General features: G+C 45.5%; 1 protein-coding gene across 1 annotated transcript in view; it reads left to right on the forward strand.

The window, feature by feature from the left end:
- The window catches only part of LOC124121959, a 68,420-nt gene extending 45,975 nt beyond the window's left edge, over positions 1-22,445 (forward strand). Inside the window, exons 9-17 of the mRNA XM_048395322.1 lie at positions 1,230-1,295; positions 5,066-5,164; positions 11,093-11,175; positions 11,993-12,045; positions 12,176-12,380; positions 13,309-13,414; positions 14,878-14,992; positions 16,215-16,369; positions 18,364-22,445. Coding sequence (XP_048251279.1) covers positions 1,230-1,295; positions 5,066-5,164; positions 11,093-11,175; positions 11,993-12,045; positions 12,176-12,380; positions 13,309-13,414; positions 14,878-14,992; positions 16,215-16,369; positions 18,364-19,383 — 1,902 coding nt within the window. The 3' untranslated portion in view covers positions 19,384-22,445. The remainder of the gene's footprint in view (positions 1-1,229; positions 1,296-5,065; positions 5,165-11,092; positions 11,176-11,992; positions 12,046-12,175; positions 12,381-13,308; positions 13,415-14,877; positions 14,993-16,214; positions 16,370-18,363) is intronic.
- Positions 22,446-23,839: the final 1,394 nt, after the last annotated feature.

Here is a 23,839-nt window from a genome sequence, read left to right on the forward strand (position 1 = left end):
TAAGCTGACACGCCGTGATATAACTGGAATAATGTTAAAAGAGATGTTAAACCCAACTCATACACCCTAACCCCACCCACCCACTCACTCACTCACCCACTCACTCACTCACTCACTCACTCACTCACTCACTCACTCACTCACTCACTCACTCACTCACTCACTCACTCACTCACTCACTCACTCACTCACTCACTCATGGAAAGCACATGCTTTCCGCAAAGCAGGGTGTGTATTGTACACTAAACCCCCCTGATCAAGATGGGGACATGTGAGTTTCTGCCAAGTAGGATGTGTAACAGTGTTTTCTGATCACTGATGCAACATGATGAGTGTTTGATACATTTCCGCTGCCATTTGCATGCCATTTCTTCGATAGCAAACTGAAAATTTAAATGCAGCGGGTGCATCCATTATTGGCCATGTCCTTGTGTTCCGCCATGCTTGTAGGTGGTGCTTTGGTCGCTGTTACGAGATTCTATTCATATCATGTTGTGATCTCAGAGTTCCTACTGAAATACTGTGTGTACCTCGTGTTAATGAGGGGCAGTGGGGTAGCCTAGTGGTTAAAGCTCTCACTCGTATCACGATTCTTGTAAGTGCTCTTATCTGTGGTGTGTTAGCCATATTTGTCATAGACAGGATGGCTAAATACCTCGCACACTGACGATTTACAGTTGGCAGTGTCAAGTATGGTGCAATGGATGAAAATATTTACTTTTTCACTTCTAATTTTCACTACTACTTTTCACTACTAATCAGTGTTTGGTGTAACAGTTATAAGGTAAACATTTAAGATGTGAATCAATATTTTCTACTGAGTGTGCGACTGCGATCAATACTTGTATCGGGAAGTAAAATATCACGATCCAGTCATGCATCAGTGTATCCTGCCACCACTCTTCCAATATGAAGACGGGCGGTCGGGAAACCTAGTGGTTAAAGCGTTCGCTAGTCACGCCAAAGACCCGGGTTCATACCCAACATGGGTACAATGTGTGAAGCCCATTTCTGGTTCCCCCTGCCGTGATGTTGCTGGAATATTGCTAAAGCGGCGTAAAACCGTACTCACTCACTCCAATATGAAGCACCAGTTTGTGTATGTCCGGAGATGGTTGTGGATCAGCTGGAATACTGCCGTGTTCAACAACTATCCGTTACCCAGCAACTAAAACAATAGTGGCGCCAGCTTAGAGCACGACGCTAACTTCTGATGTTGTACGTTTCAGAAGAAGAAGGAGGTATCTCAGGAGGACGGGAGGAAGAGCCCCGCGCGGAGGAAAGAGGAGAAATTGGTGAGGAGAGGTGGAGAGTCCAGGGCCCTTCCACAAAGTGATCTTAAAACCAAGACAACCGTTACTGCCATACTTTTATTTATGACAGTTTTAGCACCAAGACGACCGTTACTGCCATACTTTTATTTATGACAGTTTTAGCACCAAGACGACCGTTACTGCCATACTTTTATTTATGACAGTTTTAGCACCAAGACGACCGTTACTGCCATACTTTTATTTATGACAGTTTTAGGACCAAGACAACCGTTACTGCCATACTTTTATTTATGACAGTTTTAGCACCAAGACGACCGTTACTGCCATACTTTTATTTATGACAGTTTTAGCACCAAGACGACCGTTACTGCCATACTTTTATTTATGACAGTTTTAGCACCAAGACGACCGTTACTGCCATACTTTTATTTATGACAGTTTTAGCACCAAGACGACCGTTACTGCCATACTTTTATTTATGACAGTTTTAGCACCAAGACGACCGTTACTGCCATACTTTTATTTATGACAGTTTTAGCACCAAGACAACCGTTACTGCCATACCTTTATTTATGACAGTTTTAGCACCAAGACGACCGTTGCTGCCATACTTTTATTTATGACAGTTTTAGCACCAAGACGACCGTTCCTGCCATACTTTTATTTATGACAGTTTTAGCACCAAGACGACCGTTACTGCCATACTTTTATTTATGACAGTTTTAGCACCAAGACGACCGTTACTGCCATACTTTTATTTATGACAGTTTTAGCACCAAGACAACCGTTACTGCCATACTTTTATTTATGACAGTTTTAGCACCAAGACGACTGTTACTGCCATACTTTTATTTATGACAGTTTTAGCACCAAGACGACCGTTACTGCCATACTTTTATTTATGACAGTTTTAGCACCAAGACGACCGTTACTGCCATACTTTTATTTATGACAGTTTAAGCACCAAGACGACCGTTACTGCCATACTTTTATTTATGACAGTTTTAGCACCAAGACGACCGTTACTGCCATACTTTTATTTATGACAGTTTTAGCACCAAGACACTGTTACTGCCATACTTTTATTTATGACAGTTTTAGCACCAAGACGACCGTTACTGCCATACTTTTATTTATGACAGTTTTAGCACCAAGACGACCGTTACTGCCATACTTTTATTTATGACAGTTTTAGCACCAAGACAACCGTTACTGCCATACTTTTATTTATGACAGTTTTAGCACCAAGACAACTGTTACTGCCATACTTTTATTTATGACAGTTTTAGCACCAAGACGACCGTTACTGCCATACTTTTATTTATGACAGTTTTAGCACCAAGACGACCGTTACTGCCATACTTTTATTTATGACAGTTTTAGCACCAAGACAACCGTTACTGCCATACTTTTATTTATGACAGTTTTAGCACCAAGACAACCGTTACTGCCATACTTTTATTTATGACAGTTTTAGCACCAAGACAACCGTTACTGCCATACGTTTATTAATGACAGTTTTAGCACCAAGACAACCGTTACTGCCATACTTTTATTTATGACAGTTTTAGCACCAAGACGACCGTTACTGCCATACTTTTATTTATGACAGTTTTAGCACCAAAACGACCGTTACTGCCATACTTTTATTTATGACAGTTTTAGCACCAAGACGACCGTTACGGCCATACTTTTATTTATGACAGTTTTAGCACCAAGACGACCGTTACGGCCATACTTTTATTTATGACAGTTTTAGCACCAAGACGACCGTTACTGCCATACTTTTATTTATGACAGTTTTAGCACCAAGACGACCGTTACTGCCATACTTTTATTTATGACAGTTTTAGCACCAAGACGACCGTTACTGCCATACTTTTATTTATGACAGTTTTAGCACCAAGACGACCGTTACTGCCATACTTTTATTTATGACAGTTTTAGCACCAAGACGACCGTTACTGCCATACTTTTATTTATGACAGTTTTAGCACCAAGACAACCGTTACTGCCATACTTTTATTTATGACAGTTTTAGCACCAAGACAACCGTTACTGCCATACTTTTATTTATGACAGTTTTAGCACCAAGACGATCGTTACTTCCATACTTTTATTTATGACAGTTTTAGCACCAAGACAACCGGTTACTGCCATACTTTTATTTATGACAGTTTTAGCACCAAGACGACCGTTACTTCCATACTTTTATTTATGACAGTTTTAGCACCAAGAGGGCCGTTACTGCTATAATTATATTTATGACAGTTTTAGCACCAAGACGATCGTTACTGCTATACTTATATCTATGACATTCATGGCACTGTAATCCATACTTTAGCAATGATTTGCATCAGTCATAGCCAAGACCATCATTGCTGCCCTACTTTAACATTGACTTCCGACATGCGTAGTGCTAAGATGATCGTTACTGCCATACTTTTATTCATGACAGAGTTAGCACCAAGCGATCATTACTGCCATACTTTTATTCATGACAGAGTTAGCACCTAGCGATCATTACTGCCATACTTTTATTCATGACAGAGTTAGCACCTAGCGATCATTACTGCCATACTTTTATTCATGACAGTGTTAGCACCAAGCGATCATTACTGCCATACTTTTATTCATGACAGTGTTAGCACCAAGCGATCATTACTGCTATACTTTTATTCATGACAGAGTTAGCACCAAGCGATCATTACTGCCATACTTTTATTCATGACAGAGTTAGCACCAAGCGATCATTACTGCCATACTTTTATTCATGACAGAGTTAGCACCTAGCGATCATTACTGCCATACTTTTATTCATGACAGTGTTAGCACCAAGCGATCATTACTGCCATACTTTTATTCATGACAGTGTTAGCACCAAGCGATCATTACTGCTATACTTTTATTCATGACAGTGTTAGCACCAAGCGATCATTACTTCTATACTTTTATTCATGACAGAGTTAGCACCTAGCGATCATTACTGCTATACTTTTATTCATGACAGTGTTAGCACCAAGCGATCATTACTGCCATACTTTTATTTATGACAGTTTGAGCACCAAGCGATCATTACTGCCATACTTTTATTCATGACAGTGTTAGCACCAAGACGATCATTACTGCCATACTTTTATTTACGACAGTTTGAGCACCAAGAGATCATTACTGCCATACTTTTATAAATGACAGTGTTAGCACCAAGCGATCATTACTGCCATACTTTTATTTACGACAGTTTGAGCACCAAGAGATCATTACTGCCATACTTTTATAAATGACAGTGTTAGCACCAAGCGATCATTACTGCCATACTTTTATTCATGACAGTGTTAGCACCAAGACGATCATTACTGCCATACTTTTATTTACGACAGTTTGAGCACCAAGAGATCATTACTGCCATACTTTTATAAATGACAGTGTTAGCACCAAGCGATCATTACTGCCATACTTTTATTTATGACAGTTTGAGCACCAAGACGATCATTACTGCCATACTTTTATTCATGACAGTGTTAGCACCAAGACGATCATTACTGCTATACTTTTATTTATGACAGTGTTAGCACCAAGACGATCATATCTGCTATACTTTTATTTACGACAGTTTGAGCACCAAGACAATCATTACTGCTATACTTTTATTTATGACAGTTTTAGCACATTGAGGATGCCAAACTTTTATTAATGACAGTAGAATACTTCAAAATTTGAAAAACCTGGAGGTTGCAGAAACAAGAAAAACCAAACAATGTTTTCAATGTAAATTTTCTACTTCCTGTCAGACCAAAGTGTCAGCCAATTTATTGGATTCATCAGCACCGGCCAAACGAGGAAAAGAGAGAGAAAATGCAAAGCCCAAGAAACCAAGTCCCTTGAAGAAGGTATGGATTGTATTCACAGTGAAAACCCCCTTGAGGTTCCCAGTCAGCCACAAGAGGCAACCAGTTGAATCGTGTAGTTAGGCTCGGTCCCCAACAACCCATGTTGGTCACAAGAGGCAACCCATTGAATCGTGTAGTTAGGCTCGGTCCCAAACAACCCATGTTGGTCGCAAGAGGCAACCAATTGAATCATGTAGTTAGGCTCGGTCCCCAACAACCCATGTTGGTCACAAGAGCAACCAATTGAATCGTGTAGTTAGGCTCGGTCCCCAACAACCCATGTTGGTCGCAAGAGGCAACCAATTGAATCGTGTAGTTAGGCTCGGTCCCCAACAACCTGTGCTGGTCGCAAGAGGCAACCAATTGAATAGTGTAGTTAGGCCTGGTCCCCAACAACCCATGTTGGTCACAAGACGCAACCCATTGAATCATGTAGTTAGGCCCGGTCCCCAACAACCCATGTTGGTCACAAGAGGCAACCCATTGAATTGTGTAGTTAGGCTCGGTCCCCAACAACCCATGTTGGTCACAAGAGGCAACCCATTGAATTGTGTTATTTAGGCTCGGTCCCCAACAACCCATGTTGGTCACAAGAGGCAACCCATTGAATCGTGTAGTTCGGCTCGGTCCCCAACAACCCATGTTGGTCGCAAGAGGCAACCAATTGAATCGTGTAGTTAGGCTCGGTCCCCAACAACCCATGTTGGTCACAAGAGGCAACCAATTGAATCGTGTAGTTAGGCTCGGTCCCCAACAACCCATGTTGGTCGCAAGAGGCAACCAATTGAATCGTGTAGTTAGGTTCGGTCCCCAACAACCTGTGCTGGTCGCAAGAGGTAACCCATTGAATCGTGTAGTTAGGCTCGGTCCCCAACAACCCATGTTGGTCGCAAGAGGCAACCAATTGAATCGTGTAGTTAGGCTCGGTCCCCAACAACCTGTGCTGGTCACAAGAGGCAACCAATTGAATCATGTAGTTAGGCTCGGTCCCCAACAACCCATGTTGGTCGCAAGAGGCAACCAATTGAATCATGTAGTTAGGCTCGGTCCCCAACAACCTGTGCTGGTTGCAAGAGGTAACCGGTTGAATTGTGTAGTTAGGCCCGGTCCCCAACAACCTGTGCTGGTTGCAAGAGGTAACCGGTTGAATTGTGTAGTTAGGCCCGGTCCCCAACAACCTGTGCTGGTTGCAAGAGGTCACCGGTTGAATTGTGTAGTTAGGCTCGGTCCCCAACAACCTGTGTTGGTCGCAAGAGGTAACCTGTTGAATTGTGTAGTTAGGCCCGGTCCCCAACAACCTGTGTTGGTTGCAAGAGGTAACCGGTTGAATTGTGTAGTTAGGCCCGGTCCCCAACAACCTGTGCTGGTTGCAAGAGGTAACCGGTTGAATTGTGTAGTTAGGCTCGGTCCCCAACAACCCATGTTGGTCACAAGAGGCAACCAATTGAATCGTGTAGTTAGGCTCGGTCCCCAACAACCCATGTTGGTCGCAAGAGGGAACCGGTTGAATTGTGTAGTTAGGCTCGGTCCCCAACAACCCATGTTGGTCACAAGAGGCAACCAATTGAATCGTGTAGTTAGGCTCGGTCCCCAACAACCCATGTTGGTCACAAGAGGCAACCAATTGAATCATGTAGTTAGGCTCGGTCCCCAACAACCCATGCTGGTTGCAAGAGGCAACCAAATGAATCGTGTAGTTAGGCTCGGTCCCCAACAACCTGTGCTGGTTGCAAGAGGCAACCAGTTGAATCATGTAGTTAGGCTCGGTCCCCAACAACCCATGTTGGTCGCAAGTGACAACCAATTGAATCGTGTAGTTAGGCCCGGTCCCAAACAACCTGTGTTGGTCGCAAGAGGCAACCAATTGAATCGTGTAGTTAGGCTCGGTCCCCAACAACCCATGTTGGTCGCAAGAGGCAACCAATTGAATCATGTAGTTAGGCTCGGTCCCCAACAACCTGTGCTGGTCGCAAGAGGCAACCAATTGAATCGTGTAGTTAGGCTCGGTCCCCAACAACCCATGTTGGTCGCAAGAGGGAACCGGTTGAATTGTGTAGTTAGGCTCGGTCCCCAACAACCCATGTTGGTCACAAGAGGCAACCAATTGAATCGTGTAGTTAGGCTCGGTCCCCAACAACCCATGTTGGTCACAAGAGGCAACCAATTGAATCATGTAGTTAGGCTCGGTCCCCAACAACCCATGCTGGTTGCAAGAGGCAACCAAATGAATCGTGTAGTTAGGCTCGGTCCCCAACAACCTGTGCTGGTTGCAAGAGGCAACCAGTTGAATCATGTAGTTAGGCTCGGTCCCCAACAACCCATGTTGGTCGCAAGTGACAACCAATTGAATCGTGTAGTTAGGCCCGGTCCCAAACAACCTGTGTTGGTCGCAAGAGGCAACCAATTGAATCGTGTAGTTAGGCTCGGTCCCCAACAACCCATGTTGGTCGCAAGAGGCAACCAATTGAATCATGTAGTTAGGCTCGGTCCCCAACAACCTGTGCTGGTCGCAAGAGGTAACTGGTTGAATTGTGTAGTTAGGCTCGGTCCCCAACAACCCATGTTGGTCGCAAGAGGCAACCAATTGAATCATGTAGTTAGGCTCGGTCCCCAACAACCTGTGCTGGTCGCAAGAGGTAACCGGTTGAATTGTGTAGTTAGGCTCGGTCCCCAACAACCTGTGCTGGTCGCAAGAGGTAACCGGTTGAATTGTGTAGTTAGGCTCGGTCCCCAACAACCCATGTTGGTCGCAAGAGGTAACCGGTTGAATCGTGTAGTTAGGCTCGGTCCCCAACAACCCATGTTGGTCGCAAGAGGCAACCAATTGAATCGTGTAGTTAGGCTCGGTCCCCAACAACCTGTGCTGGTTGCAAGAGGTAACCGGTTGAATTGTGTAGTTAGGCTCGGTCCCCAACAACCCATGTTGGTCGCAAGAGGCAACCAATTGAATCGTGTAGTTAGGCCCGGTCCCCAACAACCCATGTTGGTCGCAAGAGGCAACCAATTGAATCATGTAGTTAGGCTCGGTCCCCAACAACCCATGTTGGTCGCAAGAGGCAACCAATTGAATGGTGTAGTTAGGCCCGGTCCCCAACAACCTGTGCTGGTTGCAAGAGGCAACCAATTGAATCATGTAGTTAGGCTCGGTCCCCAACAACCCATGTTGGTCGCAAGAGGCAACCAATTGAATTGTGTAGTTAGGCCCGGTCCCCAACAACCTGTGCTGGTCGCAAGAGGTAACCGGTTGAATTGTGTAGTTAGGCTCGGTCCCCAACAACCCATGTTGGTCGCAAGAGGCAACCAATTGAATCATGTAGTTAGGCCCGGTCCCCATTAACCCATGCTGGTCGCAATAGGCAACCAGTTGAATTGTGTAGTTAGGCTCGGTCCCCAACAACCTGTGTTGGTTGCAAGAGGCAACCAGTTGAATCATGTAGTTAGGCCCGTCCCCATTAACCCATGCTGGTCGCAATAGGCAACCAATTGAATCGTGTAGTTAGGCTCGTTCCCCAACAACCCATGTTGGTCGCAAGAGGTAACCGGTTGAATTGTGTAGTTAGGCTCGGTCCCCAACAACCCATGTTGGTCACAAGAGGCAACCAATTGAATCGTGTAGTTAGGTTCGGTCCCCAACAACCCATGTTGGTCACAAGAGGCAACCAATTGAATCATGTAGTTAGGCTCGGTCCCCAACAACCTGTGCTGGCCGCAATAGGTAACCAATTGAATCGTGTAGTTAGGCTCGGTCCCCAACAACCTGTGCTGGTTGCAAGAGGCAACCAGTTGAATCATGTAGTTAGGCTCGGTCCCCAACAACCCATGTTGGTCGCAAGTGACAACCAATTGAATCGTGTAGTTAGGCCCGGTCCCAAACAACCTGTGTTGGTCGCAAGAGGTAACCAATTGAATCGTGTAGTTAGGCTCGGTCCCCAACAACCCATGTTTGTCGCAAGAGGCAACCAATTGAATCATGTAGTTAGGCTCGGTCCCCAACAACCTGTGCTGGTCGCAAGAGGTAACCGGTTGAATTGTGTAGTAAGGCTCGGTCCCCAACAACCCATGTTGGTCGCAAGAGGCAACCAATTGAATCATGTAGTTAGGCTCGGTCCCCAACAACCTGTGCTGGTCGCAAGAGGTAACCGGTTGAATTGTGTAGTTAGGCTCGGTCCCCAACAACCTGTGCTGGTCGCAAGAGGTAACCGGTTGAATTGTGTAGTTAGGCTCGGTCCCCAACAACCCATGCTGGTCGCAAGAGGTAACCGGTTGAATCGTGTAGTTAGGCTCGGTCCCCAACAACCCATGTTGGTCGCAAGAGGCAACCAATTGAATCATGTAGTTAGGCTCGGTCCCCAACAACCTGTGCTGGTCGCAAGAGGTAACCGGTTGAATTGTGTAGTTAGGCTCGGTCCCCAACAACCCATGTTGGTCGCAAGAGGCAACCAATTGAATCATGTAGTTAGGCTCGGTCCCCAACAACCTGTGCTGGTCGCAAGAGGTAACCGGTTGAATTGTGTAGTTAGGCTCGGTCCCCAACAACCTGTGCTGGTCGCAAGAGGTAACCGGTTGAATTGTGTAGTTAGGCTCGGTCCCCAACAACCCATGTTGGTCGCAAGAGGCAACCAATTGAATCATGTAGTTAGGCTCGGTCCCCAACAACCTGTGCTGGTCGCAAGAGGTAACCGGTTGAATTGTGTAGTTAGGCTCGGTCCCCAACAACCTGTGCTGGTCGCAAGAGGTAACCGGTTGAATTGTGTAGTTAGGCTCGGTCCCCAACAACCCATGTTGGTCGCAATAGGCAACCAGTTGAATCATGTAGTTAGGCCCGGTCCCCATTAACCCATGCTGGTCGCAATAGGCAACCAGTTGAATTGTGTAGTTAGGCCCGGTCCCCAACAACCTGTGCTGGTCACAAGAGGCAGCCAGTTGAATCGTGTAGTTAGGCTCGGTCCCCAACAACCTGTGTTGGTTGCAAGAGGCAACCAGTTGAATCATGTAGTTAGACTTGGACCCCAACAACCTGTGTTGGTTGCAAGAGGCAACCAGTTGAATGATGTAGTTAGGCTCGGTCCCCAACAACCCATGTTGGTCGCAATAGGCAACCAGTTGAATCATGTAGTTAGGCCCGGTCCCCATTAACCCATGCTGGTCGCAATAGGCAACCAGTTGAATTGTGTAGTTAGGCTCGGTCCCCAACAACCTGTGCTGGTCGCAATAGGTAACCGGTTGAATTGTGTAGTTAGGCTCGGTCCCCAACAACTTGTGCTGGTCGCAATAGGTAACCAGTTGAATTGTGTGGTTCGACTCAGTGAATTGGTTGATTGGGTACCCAAAAGACATGAATTGTTTTGTCAATTTCAATCACTAGATAGTCTGGTCCAGCCTTGATAATATAGCTGGAATATCGCTGAATGTGACTTGACACGCAGTGAAATAATGCAATGAAGCCAGATAACAACTTACGTTTCTGGCTTCCATCCAAGTTGACTTTCCATGGTTCTTATCTTGTCCTCCTTCACAAGCACAATGTTGGTATTCTTGGAACCTTTCACTTCACCAACGCACCGTTGGTATTCTTGTAATGTTGACCTTACACAATGTTGGCGTTCATGAAAAGTTGACCTTACTCAATGTTGGCATTTGTGTAACATTGGTCTTACTTAATGTTGGCATTCTTGTAACTTTGACCTTACTCAATGTTGGCGTTCTTCCAGCCTTGACCTTACTCAATGTTGGCGTTCTTGTAAAATTGGCCTTATTTAATGTTGGCGTTCTTGTAACTTTGACCTTACTCAATGTTGGCATGTTTTCAGCCTTGACCTTACTCAATGTTGGCGTTCTTCCAACTTTGTCCTTACTCAATGTCGGCGTTCTTCAACATTGTCCTCCCTCAATGTTGGTGTTCTTGTAACCTTGACCTTTGTGCCATAGGTGATCCTGAAGGAACGAGAGCAGAAGAAGAAGATGCGTCTGCTGGACGATGACAACGACCCCACAGGGCTGCATATAGCAGAGTAAGAAGGGTTAGATGGATGGACAGCTCACACGATGCAAACAATTTGTACAAACAATTTGTTACATTTTGGTTATTGTTGAGCCTAATATGTAACTTTATAATAATGTGTACTGTTTGTGTGAGTGTACTGTTGTATGTGTGATGCTGTAAATCAGCTGTTGTGTTTGCTGTTGTGTCAACTGTTGTGTCCGCAGTTGTGTGTCAACTGTTGTGTGTTTGCTGTTGTGTCCGCTGTTGTGTCAACTGTTGTGTGTCCGCTGTTGTGTTTGCTGTTGTGTGTCCGCTGTTGTGTCTGCTGTTGTGTGTCCGCTGTTGTGTGTCCGCTGTTGTGTTTGCTGTTTTGTGTGTGTCCGCAGTTATGTGTCTGCTGTTGTGTGTTTGCTGTTGTCTGTGTGTTTGCTGCTGTCTGTGTGTTTGCTGTTGTGTCTGTGTTTGCTGTTGTGTCTGTGTTTGCTGTTTTGTGTGTATCCGCTGTTGTATGTTTGCTGTTGTGTCTGTGTTTGCTGTTGTGTGTTTGCTGTTTTGTGTGTGTCTGCTGTTTTGTGTGTGTCCGCTGTGTTTGCTGTTGTGTCTGTGTTTGCTGTTGTGTCTGTGTTTGCTGTTGTGTCTGTGTTTGCTGTTGTGTTTGCTGTTTTGTGTGTTTCCGCTGTTGTGTGTTTGCTGTTGTATGTTTGCTGTTGTATGTCCGCTGTTATGTGTTTGTTGTTGTGTGTTTGCTGTTTTGTGTGTGTGTGTGTTTCTTATGTTGTGTGTGTGAGTGTGTTTGATTTATATGTTTGGTATAGACTATATGCTTCTCTATGTTCCCTCACCAGGCCTCCCGTGGGTATCGGTGTCGTCAATGCGGAGAGTGACCTGTCTCAAGACGGTAAGTGGGGCCAGGAACTGTAGAGTGAGTGAGTGAGTGAGAGTGAGAGAGAGTCCGTTGTTGGTTCTCAGGGTGGACTCGGGTGTCAGCAGCCTGTGCTGGTCTTGTCTTATTCCACTTCATTTGACAGGTTTGAGTTCCAAGAGTTCGATGGAGCTGGGGAACGGTGCCTCAACCAGTGCCGACCTGTCCCCCATCAGCCAAACGTCACCGATCTCCATGAGCCCCCTGTCCCCCGGGGCCAGCCCCCTCAGCTCTGGCGTCAACAGCCCCATCACCGGACACAGCAAGGACCTCAAGGCCATGATGAAAATACACAGTCGCAGGTTCAGAGAGTAAGTCGCCACACTGTCCAAGGGGAAATAACTCTATAACACAGTCGCAGGTTCAGAGAGTAGGTTGCCAAACTGTCCAAGGGGGGATAACTCTATAACACAGTTGCAGGTTCAGAGAGTAAGTCGCCACACTGTCCAAGGGGAGATAACTCTATAACACAGTTGCAGGTTCAGAGAGTAAGTGGCCACACTGTCCAAGGGGAGATAACTCTATAACACAGTTGCAGGTTCAGAGAGTAAGTCGCCACACTGTCCAAGGGGAGATAACTCTATAACACAGTCGCAGGTTCAGAGAGTAAGTCGCCACACTGTCCAAGGGGAAATAACTCTATAACACAGTCGCAGGTTCAGAGAGTAAGTCGCCACACTGTCCAAGGGGAGATAACTCTATAACACAGTCGCAGGTTCAGAGAGTAAGTCGCCACACTGTCCAAGGGGAGATAACTCTATAACACAGTCGCAGGTTCAGATAGTAGGTTGCCAAACTGTCCAAGGGGAGATAACTCTATAACACAGTCGCAGGTTCAGAGAGTAAGTCGCCACACTGTCCAAGGGGAGATAACTCTATAACACAGTCGCAGGTTCAGATAGTAGGTTGCCAAACTGTCCAAGGGGAGATAACTCTATAACACAGTCGCAGGTTCAGAGAGTAAGTCGCCACACTGTCAAAGGGGAGATAACTCTATAACACAGTTGCAGATCGAGAGTGAAGTGTACCACAGGAGATACCTCTTGAACATAGTCGCAGGTCCAGGGAGTAAGTTTCTCTACGGACTAAGGGAGATAACTCTTTGATGTCGCAGTTGCAGGTTCAGAGTAAATCTGTTTAATCCCAAAGGGAAATAACTCTTTAACCCAATCACAGGTACAGAGTGTAAGGTTCTGTGCTAAGTAAAGAAAGCTTGCTGACCATGGCCTCCTGTTGTAGATACTGCAACCAGGTCCTGGACAAGGACATCGACATGTGCTGCACAGAGTTCCTCCAGGACCTGGTCCGATTCCAGGACCGCATGTTCCACAAGGACCCTGTCAAGGTAAGAGCAGTAGACAGACCTGGGGTACAGCAGTAGACAGCTGTAGACAGACCTTGGGAACAGCAGTAGACAGACCTGGGGTACAGCAGTAGACAGACCTGGGATACAGCAGTAGACAGACCTGGGGTACAGTAGTAGACAGACCTCGGGAACAGCAGTAAACAGACCTGGGAAACAGCAGTAGACAGACCTGGGGTACAGCAGTAGACAGACCTGGGGAACAGCAGTAGACAGCAGAAGACAGACCTGGGGAACAGCAGTAGACAGACCTGGGGAACAGCAGAAGACAGACCTGGGGTACAGCAGTAGACAGACCTGGGGAACAGCAGTAAACAGCAGTAGGCAGACCTGGGGAACAGCAGTAGACAGACCTGGGATACAGCAGTAGACAGACCTGGGGAACATCAGTAGACTGACCTGGGGTACATCAGTAGACAGACCTGGGGAACAGCAGTAGACAGACCTGGGATACAGCAGTAGACAGACCTGGGTTACAGCAGTAGACAGACCTGGGGAACAGCAGTAGACAGACCTGGGATACAGCAGTAGACAGACCTGGGGAACATCAGTAGACTGACCTGGGGTACATCAGTAGACAGACCTGGGGAACAGCAGTAGACAGACCTGGGATACAGCAGTAGACAGACCTGGGTTACAGCAGTAGACAGACCTGGGGAACAGTAGTAGACAGACCTGGGTTACAGCAGTAGACAGACCTGGGGAACAGTAGTAGACAGACCTGGGATACAGCAGTAGACAGACCTGGGGTACAGCAGTAGTCAGACCTGGGGAACAGCAGTAGACAGACCTGGGATACAGCAGTAGACAGACCTGGGGTACAGCAGTAGACAGACCTGGGGAACAGCAGTAGACTGACCTGGGGTACATCAGTAGACAGACCTGGGGAACAGCAGTAGACAGACCTGGGGTACATCAGTAGACAGACCTGGGGTACAGCAGTAGACAGATCTGGGGAACAGCAGTAGACAGACCTGGGGTACAGCAGTAGACAGCAGTAGTATTGCTAGATTTTTTCCTTGCGAGAACAGTCTATAGTCAATAAACAGCTTGAATGTTGTATTCGTTCACACCCTTATACCAGAAATTTAATTTGGTAATAAATACTGTCGTCACAGTTACAGTTTTTATTGCAGCCTATTTCATTAAGTATCTTGCTTTTGCTCATAAAATATATTTTCAAGAATTCTCCTTTCTCACACTATACATTTCATCCTTCTCGTTGGATCCTGGTGTGCAAATGATCCCAGAACATATTCAAGCTTTAAAAGAAACATCACCCAAACACATTCCAGGCATAACCACGGTTACCATCATCATCAGGGGTCCTTGCAGCTTCATCATATTTCCAAGTTTTGAAATACGCTCGTTTTGATAAAAACAGTAACCACCGGTTTCTTGTTTTGTAATTATATATATTTAGTTTAACATCGGTGTTGTTGTAGGCGAAGGTGCGGCGGAGGCTGGTGCTGGGGCTGCGAGAGGTGACGAAGCACCTGAAGCTAAAGAAGATCAAGTGCGTCATCATCTCGCCCAACTTGGAGAAGATCCAGTCTAAAGGTAGCGTCATCACATCAGTCTAGTTTAAACACAAGTCCAACGTTTTGTTCCATGTTAGGGTTCCGTGATGGAGTTCTCGGATGCAGATCTAAAGGTAGCATCATCACATCAGTCTAGTTTAAACACAAGTCCACCGTTTTGTTCCATGTTAGGGTTCCGTGATGGAGTTCTCGGATGCAGATCTAAAGGTAGCGTCATCACATCAGTGTAGTTTAAACACAAGTCCACCGTTTTGTTCCATGTTAGGGTTCCGTGATGGAGTTCTCGGATGCAGATCTAAAGGTAGCATCATCACATCAGTCTAGTTTAAACACAAGTCCACCGTTTTGTTCCATGTTAGGGTTCCGTGATGGAGTTCTCGGATGCAGATCTAAAGGTAACGTCATCACATCAGTCTAGTTTAAACACAAGCCCACAGTCCACAAGTCCGAGTTCTCGGATGCAGATAACGGCGTTGTGACGTATCTGTCAAATGGGATCCTATATTCACTGTACATATTGGGTGTCTGACTTTTCACTGGTTTCACACCAGCAGACAAGTTGTTGAACCCGCCTCAGGTTATTTGTCCTCAGTGTCTCGGGAACCCAGTGGCCCAGTCTCACCAAGTTGCATCCTTTCATGCATGCATGTCCGTCCCGTGTACAAGCATCTTCACATCTTACATGTTGTTTTACATATATACATATGACATAACACGTCTATACACATCAGACATGTTATATTACATATATTCATGTGACACATGTTGAACAATACATAAATACACATATATGACACGTTGTATAACATCAACACATCTGACACATTTTTTTACATACATACACATCTGACACGTTTCATTACATATATACACATCTGACACGTTTAATTACATATATACACATCTGACATATAGTATAACATTAACACATCTGACACATTTTTTTACATATATACACATCTGACACATGTGTCATTACATATATACACATCATCTGACACGTTTTATTACATATATACACATCTGACATATAGTATAACATATACACATCTGACACACGCAATCTAACATTTACCCATATGACACACACGATATAACACATATGACACACGTATTACACATATACACATCTGACGAGGAGTATAACACACATATACACATATGACTCACGTTATACAACACATACGCAATATATATATGTGTGTGACACTGTAAATGACGTTGAACTATCCGTGCTGCAGGAGGACTAGACGATGCCCTCAACAACATCCTCAACATGTGTCAGGATCAGAACATCCCCTTCGTGTTCGCCCTGGGTCGCCGCGCCCTGGGCCGCGCCTGTGCCAAGCTGGTCCCCGTCAGCTGTGCGGGAGTGTTCAACTATGACGGCTGTGAGGTGAGTTACCTCCCTTGTCTTCTACTGCAGAGTTAGATTGGGCAACAGTATATATATATTCTCGGTGATGTGTTGAGATGAAAATCCCATCTGTAAGTGTAACCATGCTGTCTAAAATCTTTACTTATCCTATAAATGTTATTCGTCCATAACTTCTACACTTCATTAGACTAACATCTAGTCTCTGAAACAACTTGTCATTTTGCCAAACATTATAGACTTGCATGGGCTGTATTTGGTATATGTGTATCTGGGTCTGTAGACAGACTAACACTTCAAGAAATGGAGGAAATATAGAACATCAGCAACAATCTTGCGAAAATCGTATGTTCAGGTAAATACACAATATTGAGATAGGGAGAAGAGAAAAGACAATAGTTGCTAGGGAAACCGATTGTTTAAAACACCATATGTATTGGGTTGAGGTATCCAAGTGAAGGGAGGTAATCTTAGTAAGGATAACAACTCCTTTATTACAATTAAGATGATTGTCATCACTACCCTTGTGTATACAAAACAGGCCTCTCCACTCCAGTATAACAATATCTACTCTACTGTATAAACATTGCCTCCTACTTGTGTATATACACTTGTCTACCACACTCTGTCTATCACTTGCCTGATAAAGGTGTTAGCACCTACACCGAAACGTCACTCTTAATTGTAATAAAGAAGTTGTTTATCCATAAATTCTTATCCTTACTTAGTACTCCAACTTCTAAATGCCTATCAAAGAAGGAGGTAATCTTGTTGGAACCTAAACTGAACACCTTATATAGGAGTTACCTCCCCTTCATCATTGAACGTAGCAATGGAAAGAGCCTTGGTGTTGAAGATTATTTCAAATACCCTTTTGATCAATGAATATACAGAGAATTTTTGTCTTTCCTCATCAAATAGCAAGTGTTTCACATCAAGTGACCTAGCCCTTTTTAACAAGGCTGACAATATCAATCACTGGATTGTCTGCATTGCAACCCGAAAGTGTGGATCATTGCATTAATTCCATGGTGTACAGCATCACGTAACTCAGGCTGCTGGGGATAATAACTGTTCTCGTACTCTAGTGCTTATAATGATAACAAGGGGGCACGGGTGGCCCAGGTGGCCCTGTCTTCTGAGGCGCCATTCGCTGTGCAGAGTTCAGTCTCTTGGGCACGCCAGAAACCTATGATTGTGGGTTCGAATCTTGGTTCCCCCCACCCCCCGATTATGTGTCTAGGTTTGTCAGCACCATACCAGTGCTCGTGGGTTTCACCGAAGTGGTAAACGTCTGAGAACTGCATCACTTCGGGCTTTCCTCCCACATTAAGCTGACACGCCGCGATATAACTGGAATACTGTTAAAAGTGGCGTTAAACCCAACTCACTCACTATAATGATAACATATAGCTAAACCCTTAAAAATGGCAAAATTCTACTCGTCCTTATCATACCTTAACTATTGGTCAGGATGGCAAGGCCTATAAGACTAGTGCCACTTTCTATCGCTGGTTGCCCAGTCATCTAAGGCACAGACATTTGCTGTGTAGAGTGTAGAGTCCTTTGGGTAGTCAGAAACCTATGATTGTGGGTTCCAATCCCGGATCTCCCCGATCATGTTTTGAGGTTTTGAAGCACCATACGTGTTCTCGTGTGGTAAATGTCGGAGACCTACATCGCTACGGGTTTTCCTCCCACATCAAGTTGACACAACGTTATATCACTCACTCACTCACTCACTCACTCACTCACTCACTCACTCACTCACTCACTCACTCACTCACTCACTCACTCACTCACTCACTCACTGGTGTCGGGTGGTCGGGTAGCCTAGTGGTTAAAGCGTTCGCTCGTCACGCTGAAGACTCGGGTTCGATTCCCGACATGGGTACAATGTGTAAAGCCCATTTCTGGTGTCCCCCGCCGTGGTATTGCTGGAATATTGCTAAAAGTGGCGTAAAACCATACTCACTCATCTCACTCACTCACTCCTTTCTTCCCTGGTGTTTCAGGAGACGTTCAACAAGCTGATGGACTACACGGAGAAGGCGCGGCAGGCGTACAATGAGATGGTCCTGTGCATTGAGAAGGAGATGGAGGACAACCCCCACCGGGGCACCACCCACATCTACGCCCACATGGGACACTCTCGGACCCCGTCCGGGTGCAGCGTCATGTCCTTCACCAGCAGCATCCTTTCCGAACCAATCTCCGAGAACTACCCCCACTCCGAGCCCGAAACAGACAGCAAGGGTTATGAAATTGTTAAGGACGTCCCTAAAAGCAGTTATCTTATTGTAGGAAATGGCCTTCATACTGAAGTGAAAGTTTCCCCAAGTTTTCAGTCGCCGGTGGATGAGATCGATGACGGGAACGAGGCTGACACTGAAGACTGTTCGGAGGTCCCGGTCAAGGTTCCCTCGTCAGCCAATGAGAAGAGTCCAGTTCAGGATGATAGAGAGGCTGGTCCCGGTGAAAGCGAGGCTGAAAATGAAACCGAGGATGCGGATGATTCCGAGGATGATGATGAGGAAGAGGAAGAGGACGAGTATTCAGAAAGTGATGACACAGCAAGTTCCCAGCATGCATCAGACACGGTGGAAGAGCTGCCGCACATCGACTCAATCCACACAGGAAACTTTGATCTCAGTGCTGAAATTCTCTCTCAACATTCTGGGCGCACATTGGATAGAAGCGAGGTGATGTCAACCCACTCATCACGGACGCTTGGAGACGGGAGCTCAACGATCATGACAGACATGATAGGGATGGACAGATGCAAGGCCGACGTGACGAAGCCGTGCGAGAGTCCCGTGCCCGGCCAGACCCGCATGAAGCTCAGTGACAATGACCGAATACAGCACTGGGTGGATGAATCCAACACAAACCTCTCCGGCATGGAGGAGAACTCAGATATCGACACCGTCCACAGTGGGAGTGTCACCGAGTCAGAAAATGAATCTGAGAGTCAAGGTTATGTCAAAGGTCAACCTCTAAAACCAATCAGTGAGTCTGGTGAAGTTGACCTCTAGGAGGCAATGCTGCCCATGCAATAACCCTTGTATATACCATAGAGTGTCTTTGTCGGCATACAACACTCAAACACACACACCTTGTTGAGTTTGATTTTTTTGGAGAGAATTTGTCATGATTCTTAAATTTCATAGTTGGGGATAAATTCAGAAGAGCAGTTATTGGAATTAATATTATAACCTTGACATGTGAGGCAACTTGCCATGCAGAGTTGTGTCCCTTTGCCTTTCCTGGATCTGATAATAGTGGTCTCAAATCCTAAATATTAACAATCTGTGTCACATTGTCTTCTGTCATATAATTCTGACAAATTGTTTCTGAGGCTGATGAAGTGTGTTTCCTCCTCATCCCTCATATGTGGTGTGGTGGCTCACTCACGACTGGGGTCATTGTTTGAACGTTGCCTGCCATGTGGACACTCCCCAGTGTGTTTTATATTGAATTGCGTGTGTGATTTGTCTGTGTGCTGCTTCCTGAAGCCAATGGCACTTCTTAATTTTATAACAACAATCATCATATCACCATGGTTATAATAATCATGATCATATCGACAATCTTGGAGTTTGTTCACTGTTCATTGTTGGTGTTACCTGGCAACCTGTAGTTTTGTTGTGGTGGGAAGGGCTGCGTATTTATTGTTGGAATCTATTTGAAGGCATGATTGAGAGCCTCGCATCATCCACGTATGGCCATGCTGTATGACTTTACAGCTGTATGACTTTACGGCTGTATGACTTTACGGCTGTATGGCTTTACGGCTGTATGACTTTACGGCTGTATGGCTTTACGGCTGTATGACTTTACGGATGTATGACTTTACGGCTGTATGGCTTTACGGCTGTAGTGCCATGCTGTATGACTTTACGGCTGTATGACTTTATGGCTGTATGGCTTTACGGCTGTATGACTTTACGGATGTATGACTTTACGGCTGTATGGCTTTACGGCTGTAGTGCCATGCTGTATGACTTTACGGCTGTATGGCTGTATGGCTTTACGGCTGTATGACTTTACGGCTATATGGCTTTACGGCTGTATGACTTTACGGCTGTATGGCTTTACAGCTGTATGGCTTTACGGCTGTATGACTTTACGGCTGTATGGCTTTACGGATGTATGACTTTACAGCTGTATGACTTTACGGCTACGGCTGTATGACTTTACAGCTGTATGGCTTTACGGATGTATGACTTTACGGCTGTATGACTTTACGGCTGTATGGCTTTACGGCTGTATGACTTTACGGCTGTATCGCTTTACGGCTGTATGACTTTACGGCTGTAGTGCCATGCTGTATGACTTTACGGCTGTATGGCTTTATGGCTGTATGACTTTACGACTGTAGTGCCATGCTGTGCTGTATGACTTTATGGTTGTATGACTTTACGGCTGTATGACTTTACAACTGTATGACTTTACGGCTGTATCAGAGTTTACAAAGGATAAAATTGAAATTGTGAATTTTATTTATATTATGCTTGCATCTGTGTAAATCAGATGGTTTTGAAAAATGTGTCAGATAATCTCTTTCTGTACAGGAATGAGTATTCACTTTGTTAAATTATTAGTGCAGTGTGTTCAGTGCAGGCCAGGTACAGTAGTACAATATGGTTTTGATGAAGAAGTTTTCAGATGTGTGCCGGTGCAGTTAAATGGATTCAAATACATTGCAGAGAAGAAAATAAAAATGTGATCAGGGTTACCTCCCTTGTTTAGGTGGCATCGATTCCTCTGAAAACCAAACTATGAACCGTGTCCTTGTAGTGACCGCTGCGATGTGTTGATGGTGAAGTGTGATGTATTCTACTGGTCAGTCAACTGATGTCATTTCTCCACTAAAGTACTGAAACAAGATGTGAATAGTGTGTATGTTATGTAATTTGAGTACACTGCAGTATTTTTTACCAAACAATATGCAAATATGTTGATATGTATTTTTCAACACTGGAACAATATTAATGATTTTGTCTATTTTCCTATAACACAACAATTTCTTGTTTCTCAGCAATTGTCATCAAGTTGTCAGGGTTGTGTTTTCTGTGAAATCTGTTGCTCAGTATTGCTTTAGTGAAGTGGACAGATAGCATTGTCTTGAGATGCCAGTTGTCATTCAGCAAATGAGCCCTTTATGGCAGAAACATCTCACTCACCATTCAGGATGTGTACTCCTTTGTTAGTCCTTAGAAGTTGCACTCCCAGCTCACCACCCTCCATCCCCAACCCCACATCCCCACCCCCACCCCTCCCCACCACCCCAAACAGGTGCCCCCTCAGCATACCCGCTCAGCAGTGTCCCCTCAGCATACCAACTCAGCAGTGCCCCCTAAATAAGTAGCCCCCTCACCAGATTCCTCTTAAATAAGTAGCACCCCTCAGCAGTACGGCTTCGATAGTTTCCCCCTCTGCAAGTAGCCCCCTCAGCAGTGCCTCCTAAATAAGTAGCCCCCTCAGCAGTGCCCCCTAAATAAGTAGCTGCCTCAGCAGTACCTCCTAAATAAGTAGCCCCTCAGCCATGCCCCCTACATAAGTAACCCCCTCAGCAGTACCTCCTAAATAAGTAGCCCCCTCAGCAGTGCCCCCTAAATAAGTAGCCCCCTCAGCAATGCCCCCTAAATAAGTAGCCCCCTCAGCAGTACCTCTTTTGTAGTTACCCCTTTGGTAGTTACCCCCTCAGCAGTTGCCCCCTGATACCATAACTACCGTAAATATGAACTGGACAAAGTAACATAAGTGTGTTAGCTCATGCAGGAGGTTTGAGACCTCTCCACCACCTGCAGTGTGAGATGTCTGGAGACCCCCGCCCCCCCTCTCCACCACCTGCAGTGTGAGATGTCTGGAGACCCCCGCCCCCCTCTCCACCACCTGCAGTGTTAGATGTCTGGAGACCCCCGTCCCCCTCTCCACCACCTGCAGTGTGAGATGTCTGGAGACCCCCGCCCCCCTCTCCACCACCTGCAGTGTGAGATGTCTGGAGACCCCCGCCCCCCCTCTCCACCTGCAATGCTGTTCAACATGTGGAGTCCATCAGTTGTACACAATAGAATAAAGCTTCACAAATCTCTTGCTGAAGTTTTTGTCCTTTTACATCTGTAACCTTGGGTTGGGTAACACGGTTGGGTAGCCTTGTTGCTGAAACGTTTCCTCATCACAACAAAGACCCGGATTCGATTCTTCACATAGATACAATTTGTGAAGCCCATTTCGGGTGTCTCCTGACATGATATTGCTGGAATATTGCCAAAAGTGGCATAAAACCATGCTCACTCACTCACTCACTCACTCACTCACTCACTCACTCACTCACTCACTCACTCACTCACTCACTCACTCACTCACTCACTCACTCACTCACTCACTCACTCACTCACTCACTCACTCACTCACTCACTCACTGACTGTTGGTTCGAATCCCTGTTGGCCCTGATTATGTTTCTAGGTTTGTCAGCACCATACCCATGCTCGTGGGTTTCAGGGAAGTGGTAAACGTCTGAGACCTGCATCACTTTCCACCCACATTAAGCTGACACGCCCTGATTTATCTGTAATACTGTTAAAAGCGGCGTTAAACCCAACTCACTCACTCACTCACTCCTTCATTCCAGGAAGTCCTGTGAACATATCACGTGTTGAAGAAGCAGAAAGAGAAACAGGTTCCGCGTTTTGAAATATCACAACTCACGATTCAAACATTAAAACATATCTGTTCTGCCATGACAATTAAATATCTCTCTTTCTGTACTCGACCGCCTCCGTGGTCTAGTGGTAGAGCGGAGGGTATGGGTCCCTGGCTATGTTATACCACAACTGTAAAGATGGTACTTTGTACCTTGCCTGGCGCTCGGCATTAAGCGGCTAAATGACGACTATTAGTTCGACCTGTGGGGATTCCGGGTAAGAACGTAGGTCCCTAGCAACGTAGGTCCCTAGCAACCTAGCTGGTTGTCAATGACGACGAAATGGATCGTCCGTTGCCATCGTATCCGAAGTGGGGAGATCGATGCCGCTGATGTCAGTCACTGGGTTGTCTGGTCCAGACCCGATTATTTACAGCCGTACGCCTGGAATACTGTACTCATCAGTCATTAAACAAAAAACAAACAACTACAAAACAAAATGAAGTAGCGTGTATGATGTGGGTGGGGAACACTCACACGAAGCTTATTGCAGGTTCAGATGACAGCCATGTTTATTCAGAGTGCATTGTTAACAATCGTGATAATAAGCCCTGAAAATCATAAACATTATAAATAAATAAATAAATCTTTTTTCAAAAAAGCATAATGCAGCTGGAGAGATTTGCGCCCATATCCACCCTCCAAAAGTGAGGTGAGGTGAAATTGGGTTTAACGTCGCGTCCAAGATTATTGCACTTATATAGCGACGTGCATGCACGTGTGTGTCTGTGGCTTCTTGTACTAGTCCGGACTGATGCCGATTTATAGTGCTAGCTCACTG

Source organism: Haliotis rufescens, unplaced genomic scaffold, assembly GCF_023055435.1.
Source record: "Haliotis rufescens isolate VD_foot unplaced genomic scaffold, xgHalRufe1.0.p SCAF_14, whole genome shotgun sequence".
NCBI classification, from domain to species: Eukaryota; Metazoa; Mollusca; class Gastropoda; order Lepetellida; family Haliotidae; genus Haliotis; species Haliotis rufescens.